Source organism: Morus notabilis, unplaced genomic scaffold, assembly GCF_000414095.1.
Source record: "Morus notabilis unplaced genomic scaffold, ASM41409v2 Scaffold345, whole genome shotgun sequence".
Taxonomy (NCBI): Eukaryota; Viridiplantae; Streptophyta; class Magnoliopsida; order Rosales; family Moraceae; genus Morus; species Morus notabilis.
The window spans coordinates 52823-70963 of record NW_010356869.1 but is presented as its reverse complement, the minus strand read 5'-3'; the positions used below and the strand labels follow the sequence as shown (position 1 = coordinate 70963).

Here is an 18141-nt window from a genome sequence, read left to right as displayed (position 1 = left end):
TTCCTGCTGGGATGAATCAACTTTGGCCTCTATTCCATCATCAATCATATTATTTTGGAGGATAGACATATCTTCAGAACTTGTGCTTATCTGTCCTTTAGGGAAGCTTCCAACACTGATAGAATTATTCACAGATTGATCATTTTCATGAGGCAAGCTCGAAAATGTATTTTGCGAACTGCTCATATCATCAGAATCATTCCAGTTCTTCTCTTCTGCCTTCAAAGAAAGCTCCTTTGCCATCTTCACAGCATGGGAAGCCCTGTAAGACACGGAGCAATCAGTTCAATATAACAGAAAAAACATCACTGTTCCATCTGTGCAGTTCTGATAAGAATCACACCAACTTTGTAAAATAACTAGTTAAAGTCCACGTGCATAGCACGTGGGGAATAATCCGTGAGTTAAATTATATTAAGCACTGGCACATATGAAAGAAATTATGTTAATAAGAGTAAAGTAGGGGAAAAAGCGCATCTTAAAATAACACAAGAGAAACAAATTAGATAGAATTAATATATTAAAAAATAATAGTTGCAATTAAATAAGACGTAGAGGACAGAAAATGCACATCACAAAAACGTTTTCCAAAATAAAGTCTTGGAAATGAGACACAAATAAAAGCATATAAAATTTGAATATAAAATCCCAAAAAGGAACCAAAAAAAAAACAATAAAGTTTTAGAGCAAGAAGCAAAAAAAAAGATAAAAAAATACAGAAATGAAAAAATGAATAATTTTTAAGGCGAATGGAACCAAAATGAAAAAAAAAAAAAAAAAAAAAAAAAAAAAAAAAAAAAAAAAAAAAAAAAGAAAAGAAAGAAAAGTAAATAAATAAAGTAGGAACCAAAATGGGAAAAAAATAAAGTTTCAGGGCAAAAATGCAAAAGAAAAGGTCAAAAAAGGGCCAAAAAGAAAAAATAACCAAGTTTTAGGGTAAAAAGAAAAGAAAAAAAAAAAAAAGGAGAGGGAGGGCTGTTTTCGACCAAAACGCCAATGTTTTGGTCAGAAACAGGAAGTGCGATTCGCACTTCTATATATTGTATATAGATAAATTGAAATTCACAAGTCAATATTCTCCCGATCAAATCACAAACCTAACACAAGAAAAATAAAGGTCAATGCAGCTTTCAAGAAATTCTGCCCGCCTGGATACAGCAGTGAAAGGAGGACACATTTTTGCAAGATCAACCATAAACCTCAAAACCGATGTGGCTGCAGCAGGTGCTGATGCCTCCCCACTCATTAGGCGTGCAGCATATGTCTTATGCATCAAAGCTTCCCCTTGAAGCTCTCCTGTCATGTCTGCATTTTCCTCAGCAAGCTCTGCCACAAGGCCAGCACTGACCTGGGAAAGATTACCCATTTGGTGGGCAAGCATTGACTGCATAGACAACCTATCGAAAGTTGATTTTGCCATGGCAATCACAGATTCCAAGAGTTCGACAAACTTTAGTTCTGCATTACTTCCGTGACTTGGCATAAGGGCATGGAAGTCTAGCATGCGAACTTCCGGTAGCCGAGGATAAACGGGCTTTCCAAATATCAAGCAGAACAAGATATAATATATATCAGGGGAATCATAGAAACTTCGAAGAACACGAGCCAAACCTTGATAACCTCCACTACTTCGAAATTTTAGGGCAAATGTAGGAGAAGAGGTAAGACAAATACCAAGAAGAGTCATGATCCATCTCATACTTGTAGGATGAACAGCTTCGTCAAGAAAATAAGTAATCAACTTGGAAGAAACATTTTTATGCCACTGCTCTATCAACTCTTCAGATTTTATGGTTACTTGTAGATCGATAAGCATCTCCAACAGCATGTTTCTCACAATTACATGCTTCCCCATTGACTCACGTGTGATTGGACGTCGGGATGTCAGTTCAGGTGGATCAAATGTCATAATGACAAACCTAACAACATGTTCTAGTTCAGAAGACAGAAAACCATCTTCAAGAATGACCCCAAGCAATACAACCAGTTTCTCCAATACAGGAACTTCAACATCACCCCGCTGCAGAGTCACAAGTAAATGTTGAACAAGATTAATTCTTCGCAGAATTGTAAGGTTATGATTTCGATACCAGTGCATGGACACTAGATGCTCCAGAAAGCCCAGGAGAGCAATCTGGATTGAAAGAGGTGCTGTTACCCACAATGTCCAATCCAGCAAGACATGCTCAACCATATCTGCATTTGACAACACAATGCAATTTGAAGTCTCAGATGAAATTTCAGCACTTTCCAGCTCTGAGATGTGACTAAATGAATCCTTTTGTGCAGAAAAATCATCCATTTCTCCATGAGATCCTACGGAAGAAATTTCATCACGAAACTTCAAATGAAGATCCTCGAAACTAGATTCCTGCATAGTTGTAGCAGGTGACAAATTAGTTCGAGTATATCTTGATTTCTTCGGTTCAGAAAATGAAGCCTCACATGCAGCTATCTGGAAAAAAATCTCAAGACACTGCATGTCAAATAGTGACATTCTACGACGCAGAAAGAGAGAGAGCAAATGGTATCCTCGATATGTTTGCATGTCACGTATATTCTGAGGATTCTGATGAAGAGCACAAGCCAATAACGTAAGGGCCATGTGCAGCATATCCCTAGTCTCCGCAGCTTCAACAAGAGTAAGAACAACAGGCATCCCACCAACAGGGCATAGAGTATCACCAATCACACATTGCCTACAGATGTAAATATTCCCATGAAGACGTCCAAAACGTGGTATAGGAGAAGCAGCAGCAGACATTGGATCAACTAAAAAAAAAAAAAAAAAAAAAAAAAAAAAAAAAAAAAAAAAGCCAATAAATAAGATAAAGAGGAAGTAGTGAGTATAAAATTTTTGTAGACAAACCCTTTTACACTTTACATTAAGTTAATTGCCTATATCTAGATTTAAGGTTGTGAATTTCGATACACACCTCCAATAGGAGAAGCAGCAGCAGACATTGGATCAACTAGGTTGAGCATGGAAAGAGCCCCTGATGCTCGAATAAGTTCTGTGCATGTTCCATCAAATGCAAATATAAGTTTCTTTCCAGAAAGCTGTAAAGACAGATTCCCAAGTCTCTCCAAATCCCAGACAATCCCACTGCCATCTGTCTTCGACTCTCCTAGCTTGCTAGCTAAATCAAGCCTTTGTGACTTCAAAGCCAAGGTGGAGTCAGCATCTAATGAATCTAAGATAGCCATGCTACCACCACCACATGCCTGATTAGGTACAAAACGTAGAAGATCTGTGTCTTGGAAGAGCCCTCTGTACCCTCTACCAAGAATGTACATGAAACAAATACAACCATATGTGAGAACCTCCTCAAAAAGATAGCAAGAGCGTAGTTTCCAGCTCAAGTCACTGACTCTCGAACAAGTAACTGGAGTGCCAATGGTAACCTGCAAAGGTTTTCCTATGGGAGATGGAGAATAACCCAATTTCCCTGTGTGTCTCAGCTTTCCATTGAGGTACACATAAGCAACACTGGCCTGGAAAAGCCCAGCAAGAGCATTTGGTTTGCTGTGAACAACTGCAAGGTGATGCCACCTGCCTTCCTCAAGATCTAATCCCGAAAATGATAAGGAGGAAGAGTTACTGGTTGCAAGGGTAAGAACACCATCCTCCTGGAGATAAAGTTCGGCATAAAATGCGTTTTCATCATTTGCTGCACCAACAGCAAATATCCGGAGAATATGCCGATCGTGATTTTGCCCACTAGAGCCATTCCGCCTCTTAGAAGGACCAGATTTGGAAGATTCAGTTTCTTTTGCCTGTGACTTCAAAAAGTTTTTAAACTGAAACCAACATACAAATGAATAACCAGCAGCTGGCGGCCATGATCTTTCACCGAGAGAGACCTGAATAGAAGCATGCCCAATTTTTCTCATATTCATCTCAATAAATGGTGCCAAAGATACATCTTCCGAGGCAATATCCTCCATAAAAATTAACCTCTGCATCATGTCAACAAGTATATTGCCTGAAGTCATAAGCCTCATTTGCAACACATATCTAATAAGCATTCGAAGTTCTGAGGCAGATAACCTGTCACCAAGTATATTTCCAACATCATAAGCAAAAAATGTATGCAGATTAAATAAAGCTGATAATAAAAACAATAGTAGTACTAAATAAAAAATAATAATTATCCAGAGAAGACAGTTTCTACCTATACGCCCCAAGAATTTCAACAATCTTCAAAGCATGAGACAGTAACGAAGAGGAACCCAGAAGGAAGGGGTGGATAATCTCCAACAAAAGTTCCACACAACCTAAATACATCAGAAAAGGAGAAATAAGAACACCTGTTACTTGTTAGAAGTGTGGTAGGAAAAATCTATTAACATATTATCCATTTCGCACCTATAGAGGTCAGGTTTTCCTGATTGAAGGGACCACCATGAGCAAGCTTTTCAATAAGGTTCAGTACTTCTAACTGCACCTTCGGAGTAAATAGCAACAACGAACGAATAAGAACTCTAACAGCAGCAGCATTATAAACTCGTTCTTTGTCAGGATGGAATGATCCTGAAGCAGTTACTAAAAGAAGCTTTGGCTCTTCATTATCATTCACATCGGGTGGTGTACCATTCTCTGAAGCCAAGAATGGTGGAAGCACAATTTCAAGAGCTAATTCAAACAACAACTGAATAACCTGCTTCTCATACTCCACACATAGTAATCCAGACTCGGATAGAAGATCATAAAAAGTTTGAGATGATACAATTTGGTGCACCTTTGTCCTATTAATAGGATTATCACACACTCCAGCAGTCACAACGCGTAATAAATATGTGAACACTTTAATATAAACCTCCAAAGAAGTCTGATCTACAGGCCCTCCATCACTTTGGAAACTATGGAGTGTGGTAAGCAGAAGAGAAAACCCAGTGGCATCACCAAAAACTCTCTCAGCAGAGTTATTAACTACCAAAATGCGCCACAAGGCTCCCATTGTCTCACATTTAGCATCATTTTGAAGCCTGTATTGAGATCCTGAAACACTAGTAACCATTCCACTTTTCAGAATTTCAACAAGTGCACCTAATTCTTCAGGATGTGCCTGGGAAAAGCAAAAAATGCAATGGTCATTTTGTTAATAAAGTAAACTATTATGAAACAGTAAGTTATAATAGACTTAACAGAATTACCAGTGGGACTCTGACGAAATAGAAATGAATTAAAACTATATAGAAGGGCTATCAGTGCATAATTAAAAACCAAACAGTACAACTATGAAACAGATAGTCACGAACCTGTGCAGCATCTTCAATGATCAAACATGACAGTACCCTGAGCACCCCTGGACGATGTATTTCAGATACAAGAAAAGGGAGAACAGCTGTAACACCATTAGCGGAACGGAAAGATGACTGATTGGTTTCGGCTTTCTTTAATAAAGATATCAAACAATCCCAAGCAACAGCAATTGTACTCTCAACTTCAAATATAAGAAACTTCCCTGAGCCAGATTCCATCAGCTTAGGCGATGAAATAATTACATCTTTACCATCCAAATGTTTCTTAAAGCTGCTTGAGCTGGTTTTTTTCTCCACGTTATTCGTATTATTACTGTGCTGGTCTGAACCCAAAAGGAACTTGTTCTGTTTCAGGTCATCTAGCAGAACTTCCAAGACACCAACTTCTCGCAGGACTTTCTTGTACTGCTGGTCAAAGGATAAGAGTTTAACAAAGAAAGAAAGTATTGTGTGCTTTAATTCGGATGTTATCGGCTGCTGCAGCAAGCAGCAAAGTGAAAGTAACTCCTGCTCGGGAACACAATTCACAACAGTAACGGCATATTCAAGGATTTTTAAGATTATCTCTTGCAAAGATGGAGGAAAACCATCCATATTTAGGATGAAAAGTGGAACAGTTCGTAACTGCTGGCACAACTTGTAGTTTTCAAGATGACTAGAGAATATTTTGAACATCCTGTTTAGAACCTCTGCTTGCAATTCCCTACTATGTGCCTTCAGAAAAATGTCCTGCAACATCTGTACTGCTTCAAGGTCTTTCACTTTAGTATTGCCCTTCCCCCAAACTTCTTCAGCAAAACGTTCAGAAGATGACGTGCGGTTTCTGCTATGCCCACTGGTCCTTGAAGAAGATTTAGAGCCTTTTCCTCCGGAAGATCCTGCAGATTCAGTGGGGCCAGTTTGAGCTAAATTAACAAGTACATCAAGCAACCTAGACAGAGAGGGCGTAAGTTGGTAGGCTGAGGTATCCTCTGGTTCCATGAGCTTCTGAGAGTCTACATCATTGGATGCCTGGGAACCATCTGAAGACCCATTTTGGGCCAAAGAAGATCCAGAATGAAAAGACTGAAAGCCATGACTTTTTGGCATCGTGGGAAGTGTTAATGCGAACTGAACAAGGAACTGATACCCATGAGCATTGTGTATATCCTCCCTGAGCCTGACACCACCAGCCTCTACATAAAATAAATACATAATATTAAAAAATAATAGAAAAACACCAACACAAAAAAGCAATAACATCACCTTTAAGGAGAAAAATAAAATTAAAAAAAAGGAAAAGAAAGGCATTAACATATAGCAAATAAACATTCAGCCAAGCTGCCGAGAACAGAATCCTCTTACAAGCAAAACAAAGAAATCTGATGAACAAATTACCAGGCCTGTATGACAATTCAACGCATTCCAGTAACAAGTCCACAATGCCCACTGTGTAGGCAGAATCACCAAAAGCAGGATTGAAGTCTTTAATAGCCAATAATAGAACTTTTATCTGCACGGACAAAGAATAGCAAGAACTGGTAATTTATTAAACAAAGAAGCAACAAAGCAATACACACCAAACGGACAAGAAAAATTCTAGTACAAAAAACAAATTGGAGAAAGCACTGGTTAAAATCAACCCTTGAATTGCCATCCTAACATGCCAAGTACCTAAAATAGCCAGTGTAGGATATAACTAAGACAGAAATAATAGGTAACATATAGTGCAATACAATTTTGATGCAAGGGCAGCCCACAGCCTCATCTCAAATAGCTCTCCTTTCTCTCGTCTTGAAGTAAAAAACCTAGATTTTGTAATGCCTTTCCTACTTGCGAAATTTTCCTCTTTTGAAGCTTGTATATCATGAATTATGTTGTCCAATAACTAATGGATAAGCCAAACAGAAAAGAGTATACAAAAACAGCTCCCACCGCTACTTTATCAAAGTGCAATAAAGAAAGATTCATGACTAGTTTCTACTCATTGACATTTTATAAAAGTTAAACTAAGAAAGATTCACAAGGAGCTTCCACTAACTGAATATCAAAATAGATTATCAACAAATCAATATCATATCTAACAAACGTTCAACCATGCAATAACTATTTATCATTTCCCATCATATTTAGTTCTTATAAAAGAATATGCCCTCGCTTACTTACCTAAAGTGATCATAGATTCTATATGGGCAAATAAAGAAGAATTTCACACCTTTTAGTACGAACGGAAAAAACACTGAACTTTTGGCCTTAACAAAGAAATTTGCAGGTTCACAAAGAACAGGGTTTTTATTTTAAAAACAATAGAGAAACAAATTTGGAAAGGAAATATGTTTTTGCCGAATTACTTGTATTTGTATTTGTAGGAATTCAAACTAGCCGTATAGGACATTAGTTAGTTTCTTGATTTTGTGGACCTATAGTTACTAGAAGATATTATTCTATTGTATATAGCTAGAAGGGATTTTCTGTTAGTATCAGATTTTTAGCTCCTAGAAATCAGGATCAATCTCAACAGATCCTTGTGTATATATATGTACCTAATTGTTTCTAATGAATCATCAGAATATTCCAATTCTATTCTGCTTCAGTATTTTTGATAAATGGATATTATTCTATTGTATATAGCTAGAAGGGATTTTCTGTTAGTATCAGATTTTTAGCTCCTAGAAATCAGGATCAATCTCAACAGATCCTTGTGTATATATATGTACCTAATTGTTTCTAATGAATCATCAGAATATTCCAATTCTATTCTGCTTCAGTATTTTTGATAAATGGATATTATTCTATTGTATATAGCTAGAAGGGATTTTCTGTTAGTATCAGATTTTTAGCTCCTAGAAATCAGGATCAATCTCAACAGATCCTTGTGTATATATATGTACCTAATTGTTTCTAATGAATCATCAGAATATTCCAATTCTATTCTGCTTCATGGTATCAGAGCCACAGGTTTCTGAACCCTAGTTTCCATCTCTCTGGCCGCTGGCCCTAGACCTTGTTCATCTCTCTGACCGCCGGCCCTAGACCTCCCTCTGTTCCCATATTTTTCACCTCTGTGAAAATCGAGCCCCTACTCTCTTTCTCTCTCGGAAATCTCGTCCACCATGGCCGACTCTGAGCAGACTTCCAGGGACTCATCTTCATCTACCACTTCATCTTTCAATACTCTTATCAATCCTCATATCACTCCCGAAAACAGTATGACCCCTATCATTAACCACAAACTCAATGGCCACAACTATCTCCAATGGTCTCACTCCATGATGATGTTTATCAGTGGACGAGGCCGTGATGATTATCTTACAGGTGTGGCTGTCCAACCAGATTCTAGTGACTCTAAATTCAAAACTTGGAGGGCAGAAAACAATCTAGTTATGTCTTGGTTAATTAGTTCAATGACTACTGAAATAGGAGAAAACTTCCTCCTTTACACTTCAGCCCAAGAAATATGGGACGCAGCTCGTGATACATTCTCCAGCAGTGAAAACACTGCAGAACTCTTCCATGTGGAGAGTATCCTACATGACCTGCGACAAGGAGAAAATACAGTCACCACCTTCTTCACCACTCTAACGAGGTATTGGCAACAATTGGACCTCTTTGAATCTCATGAATGGAAGTGCCCTGATGACCGAACCTATTTCAAGCGAATAGTAGAGACAAAACGCATCTTCAAATTCCTAACGGGTCTTGATAAGTCTCTTGATGATGTGCGAGGTCGAATACTCGGAAACAAGCCCTTGCCTAGTCTCCGGGAAGCCTTTTTCGAGGTACGTCGAGAGGAAAGCCGCAAACGAGTCATGATGGGACATTCGAACACACCCACTTCCAATGATGGCTCAGCCCTTGCCGCTCCCAGAGACCACCCGTCCATGGTTGAACCAGCCGCCTGTGCTGCTCGCAGGACATCTCAGACTCCTGGCGACAATCGGCCACGGAGGGGACGCCCCTGGTGCGACCATTGTAAGAAGACCGGCCATGTTAAAGAAACCTGATGGAAGTTACATGGAAAGCCACCAGACTGGAAGCCAAATAGGGCTACTGGTGACCGTGAGAGTCGGGGAAATACAGTCTCAATAGAAGGAACTAAAATCCAGAACCAAGTCTCCTTCACAAAGGACCAGCTGGAACTTCTTCAGCACCTGATCAGCAAAGCAAACCTGTCAGCCGGCTCGGTGGCAACAAGCGCAGGGAGCGGGTCTGTGAACAATAGTGGAAATTAGGCCCTTCATGTTGCCTAGTCACCCTCAACCTCTTGGATAGTAGATTCAGGCACATCAGATCACATGACAGGTGATAGATCACTTTTCTCAACTTATACTCCATGTCCGGGTTATCAGACAGTGCGTATTGCCAATGGTTCACGCTCGAGAGTTGGTGGAATGGGAACCATATATCTCTCGAGCAATATTACTCTACATTCAGTGTTATTTGTACCTGACCTTGATTGTAACCTACTCTCTGTCAGCAAACTAAACCGGGATCTTAACTGTGAGACTAAATTTTTTGCCAAATCTTGTGTTTTTCAGGACTTGGGTTCGGAGAAGACGATTGGCAATGCTGAACTTTGTGCAGGCTTATATCTCCTCAAAGTAGACACCTCTTCTGCCCCAGATCAGAGTCATAATAAGAATAGGGTCAAACCTTAGTGTTGGTCCATTCAGAGTCATGAGTCAATAAGTCAGTCCAATAAAAACAGTGCAATAATGTTGTGGCACTACCGTCTAGGTCATCCAAATTTCTTGTATTTGAAACGCCTATTTTCATCATTGTTCATTAATAAAGATGCCAAGTTATTTCAATGTGATGTTTGCCAACTATCAAAGCACACCCGAAGTACATATATCCCACGACCACACACCAACTCACCCATTTTCACTTATCCATGGGGATATCTGGGGACCGACCAGAATTCCCAATATTTCTGGAGCTCGGTGGTTCCTATTGCTAGTTGATGATCATACCCGGTTAAGCTGGACTTTCCTCATGAAAGATAAATCTGAAACCAGCCAAATCTTCAAAAATTTTCATGTCATGATTCGCACTCAATTTCAGGCCACCATTCAAGTCCTCAAAACTGACAATGCCCGTGACTTTTTCAACTCCGTTCTTAGTCCTTATCTCCAATCATATGGCATTGTTCATCAAAGCTCATGTGTGGACACACCCCAACAGAATGGTGTGGCAGAACGCAAAAATCGTCATGTGCTTGAAGTTGCTCGTTCATTACTCTTCCAGTCTAATGTACCTAAGAAATTCTGGGGTGAGGCTGTTCTTACAGCCACCTATCTCATCAATAGGATGCCCTCACGTATTCTCCATTTCAAATCGCCAGTGAACACTTTTCTTGACTCCTATCCACACTCACATTTACTCTCTCAAATTCCCCTTAGAATATTCGGATGCACAACATTTATTCATATCTACCCTCACAGCCGGGGCCAACTGGATGAAAGAGCACTCAAATGCATCTTCATTGGATACTCACCAAACAAAAAGGGATATAAATGTTTTTCACCTATCACCAAAAAGGTCTATCATACCATGGATATCACATTCTTTGAAGATAAGCCTTTCTATCCCAATTCTGTAATTCAGAGGGAGACAAACACACATGAATCACAAAATTGGGACTGGACTTCTCTCATTAACCCGGTAACAAGTCCAACTCCATGCAATTCTGCCCCTACTTTACCTAACCCGCTCCCTCCTGAATCTTCTACTCCACAGACTTCACCAAGCTCTCCAAACACTATTGAGTCACCATCCCACGGGTCCCATGAGTCAGTAATGTACCCAAAACATCTCCTTCTTCCTAATGAGGCAATAAGAGTTTATACTAGGAGACAACAACTTCAACAGCATGTTCAAAATCAACAAAGCCAGCCGTCCAATCCAAGCTCAAGAAATCCAGAAATAACGCAGGGTAAGGCTGAATCTAACACAGAATATAGTGTTGAGAAAGTGACAGGATATGACTTAGACCTACCGATTGCTCAGAGAAAGGGAGTTTGCTCATGTACACAACATCCCATCCACAACTATATGACATACTCCAAACTGTCACAAGGATTCAGGGCATTTGTGACTACCCTAGACAATATCCAGATTCCCGGAACAGTTCATGATGCATTAAAGGTTCCAGAATGGAGAGCTGCCACTCTAGAAGAATTTCAAGCTACTGAAAAAAACGGCGCATGGACCCTAACAACTCTACCACCGGGGAAGCGAACAGTTGGGTGCAAGTGGATTTTCTCAGTGAAGCAAAAAGCTTATGGAAGCATTGAACGATTCAAAGCCCGTTTGGTAGCCAAGGGCTACACTCAATCGTACGGAATTGACTATCAAGAGACATTTGCGCCTGTAGCCAAGCTCAATACAGTGCGAGTTTTGTTATCCATTGCCGTGAACCAAGATTGGCCCTTAATCCAACTTGATGTGAAGAATGCCTTTTTGAATGGTGACTTAGTCGAAGAAGTATATATGGATATACCTCCTGGGTTCGAAACCGATCATATGCAAGGCAGAGTTTGTAGGCTACGAAAGTCACTATACGGGATCAAGCAATCACCTCGAGCATGGTTCGACAAATTCACGAGGGTACTAAAACAAGATGGCTACTTACAGTCACAAGCCGATCACACTCTATTCTTCAAACACTTCACCAATGGTAAGATTACTGTGCTAATAGTGTATGTGGATGATATAGTTCTAACTGGAAATCATGAAGAGGAAATAAGGAGACTTAAGCTTCTGTTGTCCAAAGAGTTTGAAATCAAGGACTTGGGTCATCTAAGGTATTTTTTGGGAATGGAAGTGGCTAGGTCAAAGGCTGGAATTTCAGTTTCCCAGCGAAAGTATGTATTGGACCTCTTAAAGGAAACTGGTATGAGTGGGTGTAGGCCGGTGGACACTCCGATGGATCCTAACACGAAGTTGATGCCTCTAACTGAAGAGATGGCGGTAGATAAAGGACAATATCAACGCCTAGTCGGCAAGTTGATCTACTTGACTCATACACGTCCAGATATAAGCTTTGCGGTGAGCCGTGTTAGTCAGTTCCTAAGCAATCCTTCGGTCACACACATGGAGGCAGTAGACCGGATTCTTAGATACCTCAAAAGGGATCCCGGAAAGGGACTCATGTTCAAAAAGACCCTTAATCACTCCCTAGAGGTTTACACGGATGCAGATTGGGCTGGATCCCCCAGTGACCGAAAATCAACCTCAGGGTATTGCTCCTATGTATGGGGAAATCCGGTGACATGGCGAAGTAAGAAACAGCAGGTGGTGGCACGCAGTAGTGCTGAGGCAGAATTTCGAGCCTTGGCTCAAGGTATTTGTGAAGGAATCTGGTTAAAACGGCTGCTAGATGAACTTAAAGTTGGCATTTCAGGTCCTAGGGATATGATGTGCGACAACCAATCAGCTATAGCTATTGCCAAAAATCCTATCCATCATGATCGAACGAAGCATGTTGAGATCGACAGACACTTCATCAGCGAGAAGATAGAGAGCAATGTTGTATCACTAAAACATGTACCATCTAGGCATCAAGCAGCGGACATCCTCACAAAGGCACTCTTTCGTCCAAACTTTATTGAGCTAAGTTCTAAACTTGGCTTAATGAGTATATACCATCTAGTTTGAGGGGGAGTGTAGGAATTCAAACTAGCCGTATAGGACATTAGTTAGTTTCCTGATTTGTGGATCTATAGTTACTAGAAGATATTATTCTATTGTATATAGCTGGAAGGGATTTTCTGTTAGTATCAAATTTTTAGCTCCTAGAAATCAGGATCAATCTCAACGGATCCTTGTGTATATATATGTACCTAATTGTTTCTAATGAATCATCAGAATATTCCAATTCTATTCTGCTTCAGTATTTTTGATAAATGCACAAACAAAAATGAAATTAGGAAATGCCATGGTTTAGATTTAGGCCCCGTTTGGTAATGATTCTAGACCAACTAAAAGCGCTTTTCAAACAAGTTTTGCCTTCTTTTGTGTTTGGTAAGACAATAAAAAAGCGCTTATGGAAGGCGTTCAGCTCCGCACATTGCAGAAATCAGAACATAGAGAAATGCAACTTCAGCTTTTGGCTTATGCTGGAATCAGTCTCCCTCTCTTTAATGAACATTTTTAAATACCAAAAGACCATCCATTTTATTTTATAATTCCCAAAGTACCCTGACATAAGTATTACTCCCTCTCTATGTGTTTATATATATTTTGAAATGAAAAAGGTAATATACTCCTCGTATTCATCCATTTTTTTTTACATTTTTTTTCATATATCCTTTTCTTCTTAAAAACGCACAAACTTCAGACTTCTATTTAAAATGTGGCCAAAACTTCTCACATGATAATTATAAAATAAAATATGTCCATATTAATACATATAATATGTCCATATGTTTCAGCAAAAAATAAAATATGTCCATATTAATACATATAATATGTCCATATGTTTGAGCAAAAAATAAAATATATAATGTCCATATATATATATATATATATCAAACCTTTCCTATAATATCAATTTTGATCATTTAAAACACATACAACAATTTAGCTCCATAATTTTTTAAACACCATGATCCTATTTTTGGAACTAACATCAGTTTTAAGATTACAGTTACCAAACACCCAACTGCTTTATGTTACAGCTGCTTCTTCTTTCAGCACAGCTAACAGCAATTTTTTTTTTAAAATCTACAGCATTACCAAACTAGCCCTTAGTTAAAAGATTGTACAGCACAAAGGGGAAAAAAATTCCAACCTGTGTCACTTTTCCAAATCCACCATGCTTGGAGAAAGAAAGAATATTAGAAAAATAAATAAACAAATCAAGGTCCTGAGAAAATTTTTCTTTACACCCTATATGCATAGATGGGAAAAAAGACATTTACATATCAACATACCAGATGATGCTTGCGAATATATTTTGCTGTACTTCCATTGTCGTTGACCAAAAGAAGACCAAGTATCTGGAACAATAGGCAATAGGTGATGAAAGTCAAACTCTAATTACCAGGTTAAGAAAAATCAATAAGAACTCGACTTCTGGTCACATTGCCAAATGTTATTGAGCTCTTGTACCGCAAAATTTAATGGAAATTTACCTGCATAGCATGCCTATGAAGCTGTATGCTGTGTAACGGAACAAGGCCTTCCTTGTACCTAGATAATATAATCGAAGACCCATTTGCAACCATTTGAAAGAGCAACTGAAGGGAATCATCTTCTGTCAAACTTTGTGCTGCTGAAGGATGGCTTGCCAATGCTTTCATTATGTGCACAAGACTACCTTCTACCTGAAAAAGATAAAAGAGGTGTAGATAGGTAATGAATTCATGTAACACGACCAATAAAAAGGAACAAACAGCAAGTCACATTTTCGAATACACACACATGCTTGTGTGTGTAAAACATAATAAGACTATGATTCACATAGAAAAAGCTACCTCAAGCCGGCGGACTTGGGCAACATCACCATCCCAATCTTTCTCAGATAATGTCAGGTCTTCATAATCAGTAGCCTTTTGCCTTTGAACGGCTTCATCGGGATCCAAAAGGGCATAGAAAATGTGAATAAGACAGCAGAAAATTCCCGAGTCAAGGAGAGATTGTTTATCAATTGGCTGCAAGCAGCAAAAAAAAAGAATAAATTAGGCAGAACAATGAAAAATGGTCAATGGAAATGATTAAAAAAATACCAGTAACAAGCATCTTTATATTTCAAATACTATCAAATAATTTTGGCTGGACAATTTGCGATGGCAAAGCCAACGTATTTCATGCAGCAACTTCATTGGCAACTAAAGAATGCCTGTAGCTCATTCCAATCAATATAAAGGGAACCATTGAGAGATAGACTCCAGCATCCGAGCAAAGGATAAGATTCTATCAGATGCAGTCGTGGATTTCCAGTCCACTGAAGATTAAGAAAATTTACCCCAGATACTAGGACTTCTACTGCACTTAACAAATTTGCCCCGGGACTGATGTTATCCTGCACCAAAGAATGGCAGCATGCAAGGAATACTTTGAGCAACAAAACTTTGGGAAGGAAACAATGAAACCATTCACACAGACATATTTAACATGCAAACCTTGACTTCTGAAAAAAAATTTAGCACTTTCACAACGTCCAAAGTTCTTGTTTTGCTGCCAATTTTCAACTTCTCGATATCCGTTACAAAGGCTCTTCCCACGACAAATGAGAATATATGTGTTTCAACTAACCTGAGATTAACCAAAACTTTGTGATATTAATTGATATTTTCATATACAGTTTGATTGCAATTAAAAACAAAAGAATATAACGGCAGAATAACAATTAACAACCAAATATTATAATTTAAGGTAAACTTAGATATTTTATATAAAAACCATTTTCATTGTCAGGACAGCGCAAAATGAGAAAACTGCTTTGCAGAGATATAAGGTGCCATTTTAGGATTCCATTTCCTAGTACTATGACCAAAAAAAAATAAAGGATTATATAAATGTAGTCTATATTGCTCAACCCATTGTTGAAATCAAATTTATATTTCCAACCAAGCGCATAAAGGTTGAATGCAATACAAGTAAATTGCACGAAAATGGTCTACACTCTAAAGTAAAATACAATATTTTCTAGCTTGATCAACAAAATTTTGGTGGTTTATGCTGGAAAATAACCGTTACTATAATTATGGAACCAGAAAACTAACCGTGTACACACAAACAAGGATACATGCACTTGTCTGTGAAAAACCAAAAACGAAATAAATTCTAAACGGGAAAGAAAAAATGAACTACAATAGTTTCTAATACCATGAAAAGCCAACAGCAGCAATGTTTTTGTATAACAAAAAACGTAGATGATGAGAATAGAATAAATGCAGAAAAACAGATAATGAGATTGAAGTGTCCATACAAGGTCACTAATTGGGCTACATTAGCATGCTGCTTCACTAATCTACAAAAAGCATCTACAGTAAGATTCAAGGCCGTTTCTTTCTCCTGCACATATCACGAAAATACCATTAGCACAAATAGGGGTTTCCAAATGAATAACAAAGGAACTAAATGATCAAATCAAAACCTTTTCAGAGCTAGATGACCGAAACTCTTCCCAAAATCTCTTGAAATCCAATTCCAGTTCATGTTTGTCTCTGCTTGATGGGAAACAGAAAATAAAGGTAACTACCACAAGATAATATTCCCAATGGAGAGAGAGAGAGACCATGTTCAATCGAATGCATTACGCTACACCATTGTCTCATTTCCAAATACTCTTAAAATCGTTAGCATCATAATCCTTACCAAAACACTCATTGCTAACCTTGAGCTATAAATAAGAACTTGGCACAGTACAACGGAAAAGCATTTTCCCATAAAGGAAAAATAATTATTTTCACGAAAAATAATGTTCAGTATCAATTCACCAACGCAAGAGCATTTGTATACTTCATCAAATTATAAAAATGCATTTCAGAATTAAGATATCAACGGCATAATACTTAGCTCTCACTACTTAGGATTGCAATGCATTTCCAACCGGTCTCGTGATCCTTCACTTAAAATTCCCTAAAATGACTAGTCACTAAGCACCTTGTGGGTACGGACAAACGTCAACTTAAGCAATAACAAAGCCCTTTAAAAACCACTTAAGCACAAAATTCACCTTTTATGCCTAAACCCCACAAAAACCCCATGTTTGATCGAACAAAATAGATAATCAATGCATCACTCAGAGCCGCCGAGTTCAATCAGATTTAAATTTCAACTTTTTTTCTGTAAGTCCCGATGATAAACTAAAAAAATGGAAAAAAGTAAAAGGAGAAAATGGAAGTGGACCTTTCAGGGGAAGACAAGGAGCCTTGATGAGCTGAAAGAGCATTGTTATCGCGAGCCAAAGAAGAGGGAGGCAGCGAAGAATAAGAAGCACTAGCAGTGGAAGAGGACGAAGAAGGAGACTGGGTTAGACCGACCTTCTCTTTAATATCCTTAAGCAATGTTACCCATTTCATCGTTTTCCCTCTCGATCGCTGAAACATGCGACTTCTCTCTCATCCGACACACACAATTTGCTTCTCCCACCAGATCCGAACCCCTCCTAGAACACTCTTCTAGAAGGATCGCATCTCGCTTCACCACCTTCAAATCGATTTCCCCTTTCTCCACAAAAATCGATTCTAAAAACGATTGATAATAGCAAAAATCAACAAATAACAATCAACAATTCCTACGAACTGAAAAATGCAGCTCCAAATGCAAGCGGACGATTGCGATCAGAAAGATCTCTACCAAAATCAATTTCTTTCTTCGTTATAATTTATCTCTTTCTGATCCGTTTTTCGTATCTTCTTCTTCTCTTTCTAGTCTTTTTCTATCTTCTGGACTGTGTTTGGTTTTTTTCCTCTTCTTGTTTTCCTCCGAAAATTTTTCGATCTTCTTTTCTATTTTCCGGGAAAATGTTTTCGCCGGCCCTAAAATCGAGGTGAGCTAACGAAAACGGCAACGCGGACTTCGGTTCAGAAATAAAAGAACACGAAGAAGCTGTTTAATTTTTTTTTTTTTTTTCTTCTCTCTATTCTCTCCCTCGTTATTTCCTGCGCCTGTTTTCGGACGGCCTCTCCGCGCCTTGTTCCTCGCTCTCTATCTATCGTCTTTACTTTCTCAAATTAAAATCATAAAGCTCAAAAAATTTAAAAAAGAAATAGAAAAATATTTTTTCTATATAGCTTCTCCTTTCCAGACCACGTCAGCGTGGGATCCACGTCCCAGAAGCCTCCACGTGGCACATCGAGATTGACGCGTAAGACGTGATAACCTCTCTCTTCGCTCTATCTCGCTTTGGTCTATAAAATAATAAATAATTAATAATAACAATAA

General features: G+C 38.6%; 1 protein-coding gene across 2 annotated transcripts in view; it reads right to left on the bottom strand.

The window, feature by feature from the left end:
• LOC21395742 (protein SPIRRIG) overlaps nt 1-17931 on the bottom strand; it is a 25172-nt gene extending 7241 nt beyond the window's left edge. The window contains exons 1-15 of one of the 2 annotated variants that reach the window (XM_024162858.1): nt 17104-17931; nt 16349-16418; nt 16181-16266; nt 15372-15504; nt 15215-15271; nt 14724-14900; nt 14382-14573; nt 14181-14246; nt 6643-6757; nt 5263-6440; nt 4370-5069; nt 4176-4278; nt 2936-4051; nt 1098-2744; nt 1-262 (exon numbers count right to left, since the gene is read on the bottom strand). The exon at nt 1-262 is cut by the window's left edge and continues 2879 nt beyond it. In XM_024162858.1, the coding sequence (XP_024018626.1) occupies nt 1-262; nt 1098-2744; nt 2936-4051; nt 4176-4278; nt 4370-5069; nt 5263-6440; nt 6643-6757; nt 14181-14246; nt 14382-14573; nt 14724-14900; nt 15215-15271; nt 15372-15504; nt 16181-16266; nt 16349-16418; nt 17104-17303 (6102 nt within the window). In that variant the 5' untranslated portion in view covers nt 17304-17931. The remainder of the gene's footprint in view (nt 263-1097; nt 2745-2935; nt 4052-4175; nt 4279-4369; nt 5070-5262; nt 6441-6642; nt 6758-14180; nt 14247-14381; nt 14574-14723; nt 14901-15214; nt 15272-15371; nt 15505-16180; nt 16267-16348; nt 16419-17103) is intronic. The other variant, XM_024162861.1, reaches the window with a different exon arrangement.
• Between the last annotated feature and the right edge of the window lie 210 nt (nt 17932-18141).